Source organism: Cnephaeus nilssonii (genome assembly GCF_951640355.1).
Source record: "Cnephaeus nilssonii genome assembly, chromosome: 1".
Lineage (NCBI taxonomy): Eukaryota > Metazoa > Chordata > Mammalia > Chiroptera > Vespertilionidae > Cnephaeus > Cnephaeus nilssonii.
In genome coordinates this window covers 92,539,705-92,557,476 of record NC_137072.1, presented here as the reverse complement: position 1 = coordinate 92,557,476, position 17,772 = coordinate 92,539,705, and the positions used below count along the sequence as shown (strand labels likewise).

General features: G+C 41.9%; 1 protein-coding gene across 8 annotated transcripts in view; it reads left to right on the top strand.

The window, feature by feature from the left end:
- LIMCH1 (LIM and calponin homology domains 1) overlaps window positions 1-17,772 on the top strand; it is a 321,534-nt gene that overhangs the window by 281,665 nt on the left and 22,097 nt on the right. For 5 of the 8 annotated variants that reach the window (XM_079777576.1, XM_079777575.1, XM_079777579.1 and 2 more), the window contains 5 exons: window positions 4,567-4,657; window positions 5,718-5,881; window positions 11,542-11,647; window positions 15,560-15,600; window positions 17,307-17,387. In XM_079777576.1, coding sequence (XP_079633702.1) covers window positions 4,567-4,657; window positions 5,718-5,881; window positions 11,542-11,647; window positions 15,560-15,600; window positions 17,307-17,387 — 483 coding nt within the window. Of the gene's footprint in view, window positions 1-4,566; window positions 4,658-5,717; window positions 5,882-11,541; window positions 11,648-14,787; window positions 14,863-15,559; window positions 15,601-17,303; window positions 17,388-17,772 lie in introns of all 8 variants that reach the window. The other 3 variants (XM_079777573.1, XM_079777578.1, XM_079777580.1) reach the window with 2 other exon arrangements.

The window sequence follows — 17,772 nt, the reverse complement described above, 5'->3', positions numbered from 1 at the left end:
ACTGGAGCCAGGGAACCTCTCAAAGTCACAGAATGGTAGCCCAGCAGACGACCTTGGACTTCACATCTTTCCACCGTAGAGGTTAAATGATCAGTCCAAGTTCTCATAGTCCCTCCGTCCTGGAAACGGGATGCCCGTTTCTGGAACCGCCCACGCCCTAGGTCTCAGGACGGTTCTTGGTCTCCGGCTTCTTATTTCCAATGCGTTCTTCAATGTCGGTCTCTGGGCCAGTCCACCAGTAAGAGTCTTGTTAAAATAAGCAGCGAGATGCCTGATAGATTTCGTGGCTAAACCTTGTCCCTCTCAAGCCAGGAAACTGCCACCTCTCACCCGTAGCCTCAGGGCTACATCTGGCATCCGAGCCAGTTTGGATCATGTTCTCAGTCAAGGGGAAGCCAGCTCCTGGCTTAGGCCCCTGTAACTTTTCTGTGCTCTCATTCATTGGTGTCCAGGGATCTGTTTTATTTACTTGTTTTCATTCGCGAGAAGGAAAGACCTTCCTCTCTTTAGGAGGAAAGTGTGGGTCAGAAAGTGAATTTTCCAGCCCAGCGGTCTTGGTGAAAACTGCCAATTTTGAATTCATTTCTTTTGAAATAATGATATGAGTACAAAAGTAACAAGCCTCCAAGATAGAGTATCCAGACGTAAGTTCATTGAACTGGCTTTGGGGATTTCCCTTGATTACGTATAGTCGATAGATATTGCAGAATACAGAAAATTATAAAGAAAATATAAAGTACCTAGTACTCTAGCCACTCAGAAATTAGTACTAAGATTTTTTAATGGGTATCCTCTTTTTATCAGTGCATACGAAATATTTTTAATATATTTTTATTAATTTCAGAGAGGAAGGGAGAGGGAGAGAAAGATAGAAACATCAATAATGAGAGAGAATCACTGATTGGCTGCCTCCTGCCCACCCCACACTGGGGATTGAGCCCACGGTACTGACCAGGACTTGAACCATGACCTCCTGGTTCATAGGTTAACGCTCAACCACTGAGCCATGCTGGCTGGGCTATAAAATATTTTTAAATGGGCTCATGTTATTCAAATTGTATTGTGGTTTGCTTTTTCTCTTCATCTATCTTGAATATTTTGCTAGTAATAGCCTGATTTTGATGACTAGTATGCATTTAAATTAAGCTTGAGAGTACACATTCCATAAATAATGCATATAACATGTGCTTACCTCACATAGATTATGTATCTGCTCTCTGTCAGATACTGTGCTGGGCCAGTGCTCCCTACCCCCCAGAACCTGGACTGATTGGAAAGCCCTAAGGTGGAGTGATGGCTGGAGCAGTCTGGTCTCAAGCTGCCCTAGGAAGTAGAGACTGAGCTAAATGGCCTCCTAAAAGATTCCAGAGTTTTTGCAGAATGAATAGATGAGACGTAGAATGAGAAGAATGAGGTAGAATGGATGAAAAGGAAAGGGAACTGAAAAGGCAGTTTGAATCATTTCAGCAGTAACCTTGGGACCCTCAGGTTCTGGATTGCTTCTTACCGATCAAAACCTTGAAGTCCCTGGGGACAGCTTGAAAGTGGGTGTGAACCCTGCCCAGATGATGGGGCACTGCAGGTACCAGCACAGGGAAGGGTTCCCACAACCCCTACCTGCTAGCAGTGGGATCCCAGGTAAGTCAGCCTCCTGGGCCTACTTTCCTCACCCGTATGAAGGGAATCATATTGGTCCATACCTTATACTAGTAAGCCTGTTCTGACAATTGAGTGAGATAATCCATGTCAAGTAACCTAACGATGCTGACAGATGGTAAATGCAGGAAATATTTATCGTGGCTATAGTAACCTTGAAAGCATCATTTAAGGGAAGATAAATTGGGTCATCTTGGAGCTCAGTATGTGAGAATTAAGTCACATAGAAATGCATTCAGAAATGTGAGAATTCTTGAAAGTGGGAGTTCTCCATTAGTCTCGCATAAGTAAAATGTTGCTGGACTGTGGTGTGCCAGTAAAGTAATTCTAAGTGAAGTCATGCTTGAGAATTTTGTCTCCTTTATAAATGATGTCTAAAGGACTTGAGTAGTCTTGTGGCATTGATTCCAAGCAGCACGCTTTCCACATTTGAGCATCTCAGAATCAGGATGTCTTATAAGCAATAGTGTGTCATATTTAACAGACTGTGGTGTGTTTTTTTTTCTTAGTAGTACCTAAAATAATACAACTTAAAATTGATGGCGTCTGATATTCAATAAAATATGTCCATTTTTTGGTTCATTTTGGGGCTGGGGACGCTTTGGCCTGGTTTTTTGTAGTTATTTTATTTCTAGTAATTGGAAACACCAGTATTCTCAAGAGCATCATTCATCAATGTTTAACTGCAAATTTGTTGCCCAAGCTCAGATAGTTTTCTATAATCTAAGCCATTTGTGGGGGGAAACCTAAAAATCAGTATTTCTGTCAGTGTTTTATATATTAATGTCATAAAACAAAAAAAAATACTATCATATATTAAAATTTCTATGTGTGTTGGGGGGGAGCACCTTAACTTATAAACCCAACTTATTCTTTTGTAATGCTCAACTGATTGATCATAAAATGCTACTATCATATCAGTAATTAATATAACAATGTAAACACACATTTATATATTCATGTAACAAATATAATAAGAGAATGTTCCTTTTATTTAACTATTTTCACTCATTAAATCTCTTAAAAGGATTCAATTCAGGCTTGTTGATATATTAGAAAGTTACAAAGTTCATTAATGAATATAAATGCAGTGCTATTTCCTGCCCTGGGTTTTAAAAGTGCATTTTAATTTAATATTATGTTCTTCTAAAATTGATACATGGCTATCCATCATTAGAAAATGCCCATCTAATTATGAAGATTTTAAAACTACCTCATCCTCCAAAAGAAAAGGCACCTTTTGCCACTAGACGCTGTTGTAAAATCTTTTAGACGCTTGAAAAGCATATTACTTAAAGTTGTGTATTTTTTACACTTAAAAAATTTGCAAATAATTTTTATTTTTTAATGTTTTTTTCTAATTTTTTATTGTGGTAAAATACAAATAACAAAATTTACTATCTTCACCATTTTAAGTGTACATTCAGTAGTACTCTATAGGCATCATATATCTATACAGTATATATTTTTAAACTTAACATTACATAGCAAATATTTTCACATATCATTAACTATTGTACAATATCCTTTTATGATTGCACTAGAGGCCCAGTGCACAAATTTGTGCACGGGTGGGGTCTGGCCGGCCAGCCCTGATAGGGGCAGATCTGGCTGGGCAGGCCAGGGGGAGGGGCCCCAGGCTGCGGGCTGGCCCCGTCCCCTGGTCAAACTCTGGTGGAACTCCCTGTCAAGGGGACAATTTGCATATTACCCTTTTATTATATAGGATGATGTTTCATTTTTTGAACAATTATTCCTTAATTGTTGGACATTTAGGTTGTTCCAACTTCTTTTCATGTTATGGAATATCAAGCATAACACTGATACAGTTGAGGTACTACTGAGAGAGATGAGCATCATGGTGATGTGCCAAGTGAATTAGACAGCAAGATCCAAACCAGAGAGATGCCTAGCTGAAAAAACATAAAGGAATGATGGATATGAAAACTATTGTGTTAAAGCCTTGGTAGGACTTGGTAAATGATGGACACTCATGAGACCTGAGTCAAGAAACACCTCAAAGTTTAATTTGTGTGATGGGGAAAATTAATGCCATAAACGGAAATCATCGATTTGGAAGAGAGGCTTGTTTGAGGGTAACCTTTAGCATGACATTTACCATGACAGTGATGGTAGGTCAGCTGAACTGAAGCTTTGATGGGCTCTAGGGGTTAAAGATTTAAGTACGTCATTAATGGATAAAGAATATAATGGTGAACCCATGGCAATAATTGATACATTTGAGGTGACTCAGCACAGGTGGAGGAAAATAATTGAAGTTTTCAGGAGTGACCCATATTTTTATGAAAAGAAAAGGACCAAGAATCAGTAAGAGAAAAGTGAGAGAGAGAGAGAGAATGAGTGAGAAAATAAGAACTCAGATAATAGAGTTGTTGAGAAGAGATCATTAAGAATAAACTCCACAATGCTAAGAACCACAGGCATCTATGCTGAAGACAAGCTATTGAGAGGTTAATTGTAATCTTAACAAAAGTATTTTCCCCCCACTGGTGATAGGACCCTAAGCCAACATTAGAGACATTTGGGAACAAGTGGGTGGTAACTACGATTTTGAAAATTTGGTGGTGAAAAGAAGAAAAAAATGGGGATGTGCACCTGAGGCCATCTGAGGAGGTGGGCAGGTGGGCAGTGGGTGTGGGTGTGCCCTCGTACTGTGCTGCTGCCTCAGTGCCTCTCTTCTCCTTCCCAGCTTGTCTGCTTCCACAAAGCCAGCCCTTCACCAGAAAGCTGCCTAAGAAATAGGAAAGAATGCATGCATATAGGCAACTCGCCTTGTTTGCCTAAATAGTATTATTTGAAAAAAAAGAAAGAAATCCTCTACCTTTTTACAACCTTCTAAGGGATTATTTATTCAAGGGGGGATAAAAATCTTTTTTTTTTTTTTTTCAGGCAACCTCTGAGGAAATGGAACCAAACAGCCAAGAAGATGAGAAAGATGGTGAAAACCTAAAAGAAGGGGATACAGAACTTGCCTCATCAGGTTTGTTTCCTACCAGACTAGTTTTAAAGTAAATCATGGTAACTCTTAAGATATAACAGTCAAGAAAGAGAGTCAAGAATTCCTCCTAAATGAGCGACAGAAAGGTAGACTCTAAAACTGGTGTGGGGTTGTGCTGCCACCTAGAGGCGTTTTAGGGAAATTCTGACTATGACTGATCTGGCGCTAAAAACCTTGCTTTGTTTTGTTTTCTTGAAAGTGTATCTCCATCCTCATAAATAAGATTATATTGCCCCAAATAAATAATGATAAAAACTGAGGGTCATATTTTAAACACACAGCAACAGCAATTTATAAGACAGATTAAAATATATATATCATAAAAATAGACACTGAAATAATAAAGCTGGTGAATAGTTTAAAATAATAGTTTGAAAGAATAAAGTAATGCCACAGATAGGAATGTTTCTTGAGTGAATGCTTTTCAGTATTTTCAACACATTTCTTATTTTGGTAAACATAAAAGCCTTTCACCCTCTTCCACTTCCAAATTAGCTTTAAATGGCATGTTAGAAAAAATGAACGCTCATTACTAAAAATTCCAAACTAGATTATACCCCTCATTCTGATAGGCCCCTCAGTGGGTGACTTTTCCACCCACTCTAGAGTGTGCCTCCTTCTTCTCTATATATCAAAGAGCACTTTGTTTTCATTGCATTGTGTACACTATGCAATCCTCAACACATCCCAGTTATGAACCTGTGATGATAAGAAGGAACATTGGAATACAAAAGCAAGAGTCAGGCTGCCATTCAGTCCTTTGGATGGAAACTATCTGGAGATGTTGGCCCACCCAGCCCACCTATCAGAATACTTCGTGCCAGCATTTTGTCTCGTGCAGTGTTATTCCTATGTAAACTCTGGCTCTTATCAAGAACTTACGTTTTTCATAGTGGGATTCTTTGATGTGTTTTATGCTGCTTGTTTTTTTTATATAATAGCATGGAAGAGCCTAGAGAATGCTGGCATCTTTGGCTCCGTTATACACCTTGTCACATGGTAACGCAACTCCTTTAAGTTTCTGACTGTAACTCCATTTTAGAGCCCCAGCATTTTACAACTACTGTGACTCGGTGCAGCCCGACCGTGGCCTCGGTGGAGTTCTCCTCCAGCCCCAAGCTGAGGAACGATGTGCCAGAAGAGAGAGACCAGAAGAAACCGGAAAATGAAATGAGTGGGAAGGTGGAGTTGGTGCTGTCACAAAAGGTGAATTACGTAGTGGATTAAAGCAGTTACATTTAAATTAGCATGGCTTCATAGGGCCGTGGGCTGCCACTGTGACAATTGTTCATCATGAAGACTTATTTTCTCTTCTCATTTTTTTTCTGTCTTTAATCTGTATTTTTCTAAATGCAAATATACTCTGTGTTCATTGTAAATAATTTAAGAACATACAGAAAGATGGATGCATGAGCCCACTTGGGTTGCTATGAGAGAGTACCCACAGGATGGATGGCTTAGAAACAACATTTATTTCTTATAGCTCTGGAGGCTGGGAAGTCCAAGATCAAGGCAGATTTGGTGTCCGGTGAGAACCCACTTCCTACTTTACAGATGGACTTCTCATGTGTCCTCACTTGACAGAAGGGAGCAAGGGAGCTCTCTAGGGTCTCATTTATAAGGGCACAATCCCACTCATGAGGGTTCTGCCCTCATGACCTAAACACCTACCAAAGGCCCTTCATACTGTTACCTTGGGGGTTAGGATTTCAACATATGAAGTTTGGGGGGCACAAACATTCAGTCTATAGTATATTTTTTTTAAATTTATATTTATAGTGATGTACACATAAATATGTAATAAATCTTTCAAGTAATATATGTACATTTATTTAAAATGAAATATAAACAAACATAGACATAGAGCAAGAGTGAGAAAAAGTCACGGAAACATACCTCTCTACTAGTAATAATTGGTGTATATATATGTACTAGAGGCCCGGTGCACGAAATTCATGCACGGAGGGGGGTTGTCCCTCAGCCCAGCCTGTACCCTCTCCAATCTGGGATCCCTCTCACAATCCAGGACTGCTGGCTCCCAACTGCTTGCCTGCCTGCCTTCCTGATTGCCCCTAACCGCTTCTGCCTGCCAGCCTGATCACCCCCTAACCACTCTGCTGCCAGCCTGTTTGCCCCCAACTTCCCTCCTCTGCTGGCCTGGTTACCCCTAACTGCCCTCTCCTGCAGGGTTGATCACCTCCAACTGCCCTCCCTTGCAGGCCTGGTCCTTCTCAATTGCCCTCCCTTGCAGGCCGGGTACCTCCCAACTGCCCTCTCCTGCTGGCCATCTTGTGGTTGCCATCTTGTGTCCACATGGGGGCAGGATCTTTGACCACATGGGGGCAGCTATATTGTGTGTTGCAGTGATGATCAATCTGCATAGTACTCTTTTATTAGATAGGATGACATTTCTTTCTTTTTTTTATCCTCACCTGAGTATATGTTTCCATTGATTTTTAGAGAATGTGAAAGAGAAAGGGAAAGACAGAGAGAAACATCAAAGTGAGAGGAATACTTAGATTGCTTGCCTCCTTCCTGAGCCCTGACCTGGGCCCCAGCCAGGGAGGAGCCTGCAACTTATGTACATGCCCTTGATCAGAATCTAACCTGGACTCTGCGGTTGGCAAACCTAGACATTATCCACTGAGCCAAACCGTGTAGGGCAGGTTATGACATTTCTTAGCCCTCCAGCAGTGGACCTTCATTTTTTTCTCCAGGAGTGTGGTGGAAAAGCCCTAGATCACTTTTTTGGATTCTTATACCCAAGTTACTAAGAATATTACCAGTGGCATACAGGGAGCTTAGCCAATGAGTGGTCAGAAAAGGTATTTCCTCTGTAGTTCACACCTATCTCCTGTGATCTCCGGCTCCACCCCTGCCAAGGCCTAAAGCCTCCAGCCCTGGGCAGGGACCCCCAGCTGGCTCGGATCACCTGCAAGGGACCCCAGCTGGCTCCGCTGGAGGGCTCCACCCCAAGCCAAGGCCTAAAGCCTCTGGCTGAGGCTTGGGCCCTGGGCAGGGACCCCCAGCTGGCTCCAATCACCTGCAGGGACCCCCAGCTGGCTCCGCTCATGGGCTCCACCCCCAGCCAAGGCCTAAAGCCTCTGGCAGAGGCTTGGGCTCTGGGCAGGGACCCCCAGCTGGCTCCGATCGCCCTCAGGGGACCCCAGCTGGCTCTGATCGCCAGGCTCCGATCACCAGGCTCCGCCCCAACGGCCAAGGCTGCAAGCCTCTGGCCAAGGCTTGGGCTCTGGGCAGGACCTCCAGCTGGCTCTGATCTCCCCGCTCCGCCCCCATCCAATGCCGCAAGCCTCTGTTTGAGGCTCGGCCCCTGGGCAGGGACCCCCAGATGGCTCTATCCCCCGCTCCATCCAAGGCCAAGGCCTCAAGCTTCTGTTTGAGGCTTGGGCCCTGGTCAGGGACCCCCAGCTGGCTCCAATCACCGCAGGGGACCCCAGCTGGTTCCAGTGGCCCAGCTCCACCCCCAGCCAATGCCGCAAGCCTCTGGCTGAGGCTCGGGCCCTGGACAGGGACCCCCAGCTGGCTCCGATCGCCTGCAGGGGACCCCAGCTGGCTCTGATCACCTGTGGGGGACCCCCGCTGGCTCCGATCTTCCCCTCTAATCTTCGGCTCCAATATCCCAGTTCCAACAACTGCTCTCCGAGGCTGCAGCCATCTTGGTTATGTGTTTTGCATATTCCCTTTCTGATTGGCCAGTGGGCGTGGCCGGTGGGCGTGGCTTGTGAGTGTAGCGGAGTGATGATTTGCATATTACTGTTTTATAGATAGGATTCTTTCTACATCTATTAAATTTTATTTAAACAATCAATTTTAATTATGAATAATTAGATGTGTATTTTAATGTGATATTCACATAAGTTATAAAGCTTTGAAGTTAGGTTTTGGTTTGTTGTGTATGAGCTTGATTATTCTCAGCTCACTAAAGATTCTCCTTCCCATATTTAGCTATTTTATAGCAGCGTACTTCTGATGCCTCCAGATTTGAACAAGGAAATTGGAAACTTATTATTCTGACATAATGGGTTTTAGCATCTTTTTTTATTAGCTTTCTTCCTTGTTTGGAGTCTCATTCTCTTCATAGTAATTTGTTTTGTTTTCAGGCGGAGTCTAAACGTTTTCATCTTTTATACCAATTGTTCTCAACCTTGGCTTCCTTTTAGAACTTAAAAATATACCAAGCGCACTCCGACTCAGATAAATCAGAATTTCTTGGGACAGGGCCCAGGCACCTGTATTTTTAAAAGCTCCCCATGATTCAAATGGGCCACCAAGGTAGAGAACCACTGACTTGCCTATGGAAATACTACCTGTGGTGATATTTCAACTTTAAAACTTAACCCTAAATTTGGATTTGACTTTAGAGTAAAAATTTTACCACTTATATGTCTGGTTCTTCCATCATTTAGTTAACCAATACTGACTGTGTACCTACTATGTGCCAGGCACTGTATTAGACAGTGGCTATTCAACAGTGACCAAGATAGGGCCCCTGACCTTAGGGAGCTGAGAGTGCTGTGTCCTTGGTAGAGTCTCAGAAATACTTATGGCCTTGATGCCTTTTGGAAATTTCAGACTCTAGCTTTCCCCACTTTTTATACATAGAGAATTAAAGAATTGTCTGTAGGTCTTGAAAGAGGAACAAAACTGTGGGAAAACATTGGGGGCAGGCAGGATTTCCTATCTTTGCAGGTTTTGCCTTATCTATGTTACACTTCATTATTTAGTAGTATTCCAAGTTGACTTTTTGTTCCATTTAAAACTAAATTGAAAGGAGAGCTCTACTTCATAGCTTGAATTTTTTTTTAATCAAACAGAATGAATACCATAACTAAAGAGTGTTCTTCTGTGTACCTTGTCTGAGAGCCTCACTTGTGAGCCATCTTTGGACCACAAGTGTCACATCTACCCTGTGGAAAAATTGTTTTCAGGGTCTTAACTCTGTGTGCGTGTGTGTGTGTGTGTGTGTGTGTGTGTGTGTGTGTGTGTGTGTGGTTTGTTGTGTTTCGTTGTTGTTGTTGTTGTTTGGGTGTTACTGTTTTTTATCAATTGGTACCAAGTACATACAGCCCCTGAATTCTGTTCTATGGACTCCAGGTTAAGAATTTCTGCTAGTTGATTAACAAGTGGTGTAATGGTCTTTGAACACACTGCTTTTCTTACACCATGTGAATTTCTTCCCTTTCTCCTTTCCCTCCTGTACAATTAGCTCTTAGAAAAGGGGAGAGAGGTGATCACCGTGGCTGCAACAATTTTTACTTCACTTGAGAGCGTTGCCAAGTGCCCATGTACACACACACTGATCTTTTTATATGGTGGTCATTTTGAGCATTTCTGTTGACTGTGAACTGTTTCATTTACAACTGGGAATTAGCTGAAACATGTTTTTATCTTACTTAAATATGGAGGAGATGGTATGAGGTCAGGATGTGAGGGTTGTCAACTTATTGCATGTTTAATACTGAAGTTCATTTAGCTATCTGGTTGACTTCCCTAATGTAGAATGGAGTGATTAACTGTATTTTCTTCAGGATTCCATTAGGGTTGGATATATTATTTATAAGAAAAAATAGGTGCCCAGCCAACGTGGCTCAGTGGTTGAGCATCGACCTATGAGTCAGGAGATCACGGTTAGATTCCCCGTCAGGGCACATGCCCGGGTTGTAGGCTTGATCCCCAGTATGGGGTGTGCAGGAGGCAGCCAATCAATGATTCTCTCTTGTCATTGATATTTCTATCTCTCTATCCCTCTCCCCTCCCCTCTCTGAAATCAATAAAAATATATTTAAAGGGAAAAAATAGAATCCTACCAAGAAGAAATTCTAGACATTAAATCGTCCTGAGGACCAAATCATATAGACCAGCTTATGATGAAACGGTGGTCTCTCTATAACCTCACTTGCCTTATTGGCTATCAAATGAATCTGTTGGGAACCCAACCTCCAGCCAGCGTGAATCAGAGGAAGTCCTGTATGCAGCTAAAAGGACATGAACTGATCCAGCCCTGCTCCTCATTCAGATCTTTGCTCAGAGTCTACTGATTGTTATTTTAGACATTAGTTTGGTCATCTGGGCTCTCAGCAATCAGTTGGTGAGAAACAACAAATCAGAAAGAAGGTGCTTCTAACAAAGGCCAATCAGATTGAGGAGAAACAAGATAAAGTTAAATGGCAATAACAAGGAAATTCTTTTACAAAACAAACGTAAGAATTTATAAATTGGGAACTATTTTCCATAGGAGAAGTAATCTAACATGCCTCAAAACCCCCTAAGGGCATCATTGCTGTGGAGCTGTTTGATAATGGCTGTTTGTAATAATGCTTCTATGTCAACAGGCAAAGTATATTATCTTTAATGTGCTTTGCATGAATTTGATGGGGGGTTGTGTAGTATCTGAGAATAATGTCCGTTAGAAGGTACTATTACATTAGTATTTAGCACTTACGTAGTAAGGGGGTATTTTTTAGTCTTATATGGAACATCTCACATCCTGACATTATAAATTTAGCATTATGTAGCATCAGGGAGAGACTGTGTGATTGATCAATAAGAAAATGAGACAGAGTGATGTATAATCCCAAAGATGGAATACTGTCTTCTGGGTTTGGGAAAAAAGTGATCATGAAATTTTTATATGCTCTCATTAGATACCTCTGGAAAATTGACTTCTATATTAAAGTAGAAAAGCATGAAGGGGGATAGAAAAATGGGGCCAATTTTTCATTTAAAAGTTAGATGTTTGGGCTTACTGACTTATGTGATTGCCATGGATTCTTTCATTTTATTTCTCCTGTGTCTTTACTAATAGACAATTCTTGCCATGTTTGTGTCCCTTGCTCCTGATCCAGGTGGTAAAGCCAAAGTCTCCAGAACCAGAAGCAACCTTGACGTTTCCATTTCTGGACAAAATGCCTGAAACCAACCAGTTACATTTGCCAAATTTCAATTCTCAAGGTAAAGACAAGGAGATGTTTGATTTTAGTCCTACATGTTCTTCTGGGCCCATCTGCAGTAAAATGTTACTTCATGTGAGTGAGGATGACTTCCTTTATGTTGATGTCCCTTTGGCCACAGTGTTTGCAGAGCCCAGTGGCGGGATTACTGATTTCAGAGTAGAATTCTGGGGCTGCATTCTCTGTGGCCCAGCCAAGGACCCCAGCTGCCAAGACCATCTTGTCAGCCAGGCACCACAGGCATGATAAGGCCTACACAAGTGTTTGATTCCTTAAAATAATTTTATTGTCTCCAAAATGGGGAAAAATCAATAACTTTAACGAAAAGTTTATAATCTTAATATTATATCAACCCCATTAATTGTTAATTATGTAGTCTTTATAAAATATCCACTTGACAATAATCTTAGAAGAAAGTCAGACTTTCTTACTTCATAATAATTGCTGGGTGTGCACCGAGAAATCATTCCGCATCATAGGTTTAATGTATTACTCATAAGCAAAACCTTTAATCTTTCCAAAAACTATTATAGCAAGAATAGATGTGTGTGTGTGTGTGTGTGTGTGTGTGTGTGTGTGTGTGTGTGTGTATTAAATACATGTATATGCTGGGGGTATATTTTACTATGTTTCATATGTTTCATATAATGTGTGGAGGGGTGGCCTCTAAAAAGATAGGAGTTTAGGGCCTAGGGGAAGTTGTAAAAGGCACTGACCACTGCAAACTCCCAAGTACCTTTTAGGCCATGTGTAGGTTGTGAATTCACCCTTTCCTTATTTAAGAGCCCAACTTGAATCCCTTTATCCTGGTGAGACATCTAGGTGCCTACAGTCACCCCAAAAGGAGCCTTAGTGGTGTGAACAGCAGGGGGATGTCCTAAGAAGTCCATGATCCATAGGGACTATTCTTCAGAGCAGACCACTGGGCTTTACTGGTGTGAGTTCTCTGTAGATATGAAAACAGCTAAGCTCCGGAGGCAAGAACTGTAAGGTATCTTGCTTTTCTTCTTGACTGTACTTTCCCCAGCTTATTTTATAGATTGAGCAGTCCTGGCAAAGAGAGGATGGTGCAGGCATATTGTGGCTGGGGATTTATTGTTACTTTTTTTTTTTTTTACAAGGGTGGTTAGCTGTTTGAGATAGAATCTGAGTTGGCTTCTATTAACCTTTGTTGAGGGCTGAGAGATAAGTTGGGCTCTCTCTACATAACAGGGAGTACTTGGGAAGGAATTTATTGGAGCATGCACTGATGATCACTAGTTTCTTAATGTGGAAACAAGTTCAATACTGTCTTCAAAACATGTATTTTCAATTTTTCAGTCCTACGGAAGGGAATTGACAAAAATAGTCTTATGATTAGGCCAGCAATTGGCCATATTTAGACAAATTTAAATTCTGCGCTATTTCTAGCACTTTGTCATTGTGCAGATAAGGAATGTGGAGAAGAAACTATTATTTTTAAGCCATGGTAGTTAGTTTTGTTGTCTGGTTCATGGAAGGAAGCTGTAATCACAGCTGCAGGCTCTGGAGACAGAACACACGGGTTCCAACCCTTACTCATCCAGTTCTTACCTGTGAGATCTTCCCCACCAAGTTCTCCGGAATCTCTAATCATCACCTGTACACTAGAAATAATAGCAGTGCCAACCTCATAGGGGTATTGGAAGAATTAATTGGGATAAACCAAAAAAAAGTGTTTAGCTCAATACAAGCACTAACAATAGAATCTAGTAGTTACAGGATAGTAGCAAGATGCCAGGCAATAAACTATTATAAACACTTTCCTTAAAATAAAGATGTTCTTGTTCTGGAGATAGGGCTTTAAGTAGTAATTTTCAAACATGATTATATGCCAGGGACCTGGGCAGGATGGGTTAAAGCACAGATAGCTGACCCCCAGCCCCGCAAGGTCTGGGCTGAGGCCACAGTATTTGCCAAGCTCCCAAAGAGATATGATGCTGCAGATCCAGGGACCACACTCTGAAGACCACAGACTTGAAATGTGTGTTTAAATTGTGCTCCAAAGACGTCGCCGACAGATATAGAAATAACAGTAATATTTGTTTAAAATGTATAAATTCATATCCTTCACGAAGGCCTCTAATAAATGTAATCTTAAAAGCTATGTTTTGTCTTTATCTGGAGAGACAGGGAAAGGATAGATCTTTGCCCAGATATAAAAAGTCAGTGCACCTGTAACTGACTAGTCTGAGGTCGCACGCACCTCAGGTCCAAAGGAGCTATAGGTTTAAGATGGGGAATCCTGGAGCCATACCTAGTACTCGCTCCCCCAGACAGTCTATCTCCCCCATTTCCATAAAGCCATCTGTTCGTAGGCTGATCTTACAGGCCACTGGGCCCTAACATTGTCCCACAGACTTCCCTTAAACATACACACATGCACAAATAGTCTTTAATTACTCTGCAAACCTTCATAAAATACATTTAAAGATGACAAATTTCCTTTTCTCAACTCTCCCAACAGTAGAAAGATACCTCACATTGGTGTTTCAGGAAAATATGTGCACGTTAAAGTGCATACTGGCTAGCTGTATTTCTTTTGTGCAAAAAATCCATTATGTGCATTGAGAATGATGACAAACGGGCACAGCGCTAGCTTCAGGATGCAGATGAGCTTGTGTCTGCGTGGGGCTGTCACATGACACATAGACATTTACATGCTCTTGTGACACACATATATAACTTCTGCCACAGACTTCCATGCATAACCTTTATGAAGTGTATACAATAACTGAACTCATTTCTGCTGTCTTTTATATTTTTCTAGTGTTCTCCAAAAGCAATGCACACCGTGCATTTTGTTCTTTCATAGCATATCATCTTATTATTTTGAGATTCAACATTTTAACAATATCACCTTTACGTATGAGCCCATCAAATGTCACTTGACACCAAGGAAGACAGGCAATAGCATGAACTGTCTCATTTCCGTTGACTTTTGTCCATGTCTTCAGGGTGTGTGTGAGTTTTATTGAGATATTTTATACTTTAGATGCTTTCCCTCTCAGTTCTTGGATAGCCACACCTGGGCCTGGGACTTGGGAGAAGATTCTACACAACTCTCACTCCCCACCCCGTTCTCATGATTTTCTGTTTGTTCCGTTCTGCCATTTGATCTAGAGTCGCCTGGCACTGCCAGCCTTCCGCTTAGAGTTCAGAACTCTTGGCGACGTTCCCAGTTTTTCTCCCAGTCAGGTAAAATGCATACTGGCTAGCTGTATTTCTTTTGTGCAAAAAAATCCATGTTGCGGGCAACCAATAATGTCGTATTTTTCTTCATTTCTGACCTCAGGGGGGGAAAATGCTTGTTTCTGGCACACAGTTAGCAAAGAGCTAGTTCTTTGATATCAGTACCAGTTATACTAAAATTGGGGGGGAAATTCACAGGATTTTACTTTGATTTTGAAAATCTAAAGAAATAATAATATTCACCTCTTTATTGTCCTTTTCTTTTTTAAAAAGCAAAGATGAGAAGCGTTTACCGGGAACATGGTTCTCTTGTTAACTGTGTCACTCTCCTTATTTCCTGGGTGACATTTGGCCTCTCTCTGAATGAAACTTTTCCATGGCAGACAGGGAGGGAACTGTCAATCAAGCCAGAATGCAAGGCGTATTAAAAACCAGCACTAGTAGGAATAGATTTTGCTTCCTAGCGCTTAGTACTGGGTGCTAATTGATGGCATCAGTCTTATTACACTGGTCCTGACTACTTTTGGTGATGGGTACCAACTGCTTCAGGGGTCTGCTCTATTCTGATCTTCTAATGCTCTTGGCTTACAAGAAAAATTGGTTTGAAGCTGACATAGGAGTCACACTCCACTGAGAGGGTCAACGAGAAATACTGTGTGAAGCCACTCACACTGTGATCTTCTTTTTCTTTCTGTCTGTCCAGGGGATTCTCCCAGCAGTGAAAAGTCACCTGCAACTACACCTGTGAGTAACTCATTTTAAGGAATGAGATCATGCATTTAGTGTGATTTTAATTATAGAGTATTTGATTCGCTTACAGAAGATCCCATAAAAAAATGGGCTTCAAACGATTGCAAAAGAATAGGTGAAAGTCATGCATATGCTGCCAGGTGAATTAGGAAGATGTGGGTTATCATTATGCAGAGCTATGATCTGGAAACAAAAGGGTAAGCGAGTCAGGGAAGTAAAACGTAAAAGAAGCAATTAAAATGCATGTGACAGTAGGAATTAGTATTAAAATATGCACTTTCTGTAAGCATTCAAAATCTTTCTTTTATTCTTTTTTTTTCTTTTTTTTTTTTTGAGAACAGTCATTCAACATCGTTAAGTTGGCAGTAGGGCCCAGCCTGGACTCTTTCTGCAAGACGCAAGCTGTCTTGGTTGCACCCCTTGTCGCAATCAGTACCTTGAGTAATAGTAACCACACGTTTAGTTTTCAGTTTTTTATTTAAGTGAAATAAAATAAGCATTTGCTAGTTCAAGTGTCAAGACATGTGACACTATCCAATGCCATGCTGCTCGATTTTATCTGAACACTTTCTGCGCATCTGGCTCTTCTCTAAACGGGGTGTTTCCAGGGCTGAGCCTGTCACCCTTGCTCACCCTTGAAATTCCCACCCGTTTGTAGAATTCAGTTCCTCTGTGGCTCAGTCAACTAGCACAGCCCCTTGGTGCGGCCGCAGAATCACCGCCGTGCCTTTGAATCTTCTCTGAACGTTGTCTTCCTTGACTGTACCCCAGACTCTTCCCTTTCTCCCTAACTCTCCCACCCTCACCTCACTTTTTCTTTCAAGATTCCCAAGCAGTTTTAAGTGTCTCCCCCAAATTACCCCATCAGGGGGAAGGGAGGAAATACAGTTATTGGGGAACCTGGTTTGCCTCAACACCTACTCTGGGTGATGGGGGAGCCAGCTTTCAACACTACAGCCCCCCTTTTGCTGATTCCCCAAGGACCAGCTGGGATTTCTGCCTCCCCTCCGCGCCCCCCACCCGGACCCTCTCAATCTTATACCCTGTGGCCTGGGTGTTCGCTTTGACTCATGCATTTTTCTCCTATTATTTCTGTCCACTGACTTGGTTCCTAAACTCACAAAAAACTTACTTAAAAGACAAAAAAAAAAAAAGAGAGAGAGAGAGAGAGAGTCTTTGGGTTGGACTGTTTGTTATGTGGGTTCCAAGGCAAGGGGCTCCCCATTGCCTGATCTCAGATGACGCTGGTGGGCAGTGGTGAGTGGTTAGAGAAGGCCGGTGTGGGAAGCAGCCGCAGCATAAGAAATGACAAAATGCAGCTCTGCTGAGATAAGCGGTCCCATTTGCCTGCACCCAGGATCAATATGCAGAATGAGTATCTTACGCTCCCGAGCGTGAATTCATTTAAGAAATCGCTTCTAAAAGAAATGAAGCAAAAGCCTGCCCGTGCCAGGGGCTAATTACTTCGTGTTTTCATTAGCTCCTAAAAGGTTCACAGAAGCCTATCAGCCTCTTGGAAGGGAACCAAAGAGGGCCTAAGATTAAATAGCGGTGCGGCCGACAAAGAGGACCTTTAGATAAACGAAGGCTCTCTTCTGTGTGTCCGTCGGATGCCAGCCCATCGGCTACCCGTGTCCCTCGCGCTGGCCAGGCCTTGAGGACGTGGCTCAATCCTGATCATGTTTTTATTTTCTAAGCAGTTCAAGTTCTGGGCATGGGACCCGGAAGAAGAGCGCAGGCGACAGGAGAAATGGCAGCAGGAGCAGGAACGTCTGCTCCAGGTAAGGCAACTGGGTTCGCTGCCTTTTTTTTTTTTTTCTGATGCTCTCTTAATTTCTGTCATATTAAATAGATTTCCAGGAAAACGTGGAATTGAATTCTTCTCAGAAGTCAGTGAGTCTGTTAGTTCATTTTGCAGACCTAATGCCCTGTGTCTAATTCCTCATGCCAGAGGTTATACGGATGAACACAAGGAAAAAGCATTTCACTTAAAAAAAATTATTTTTAACTTCCACGTATTGATTAATGCCAACTCAGGCAGTCCTCTCCTCCTTTGTGGTCAATAAAATTCCAGTCCCAGTAGCAGCGGAAATGAATTGTCAAAAGCTTTTTTGTAGTTGTTAATCCTCACCTGAGGATATTTTTCCATTGATTTTTAGAGAGAGT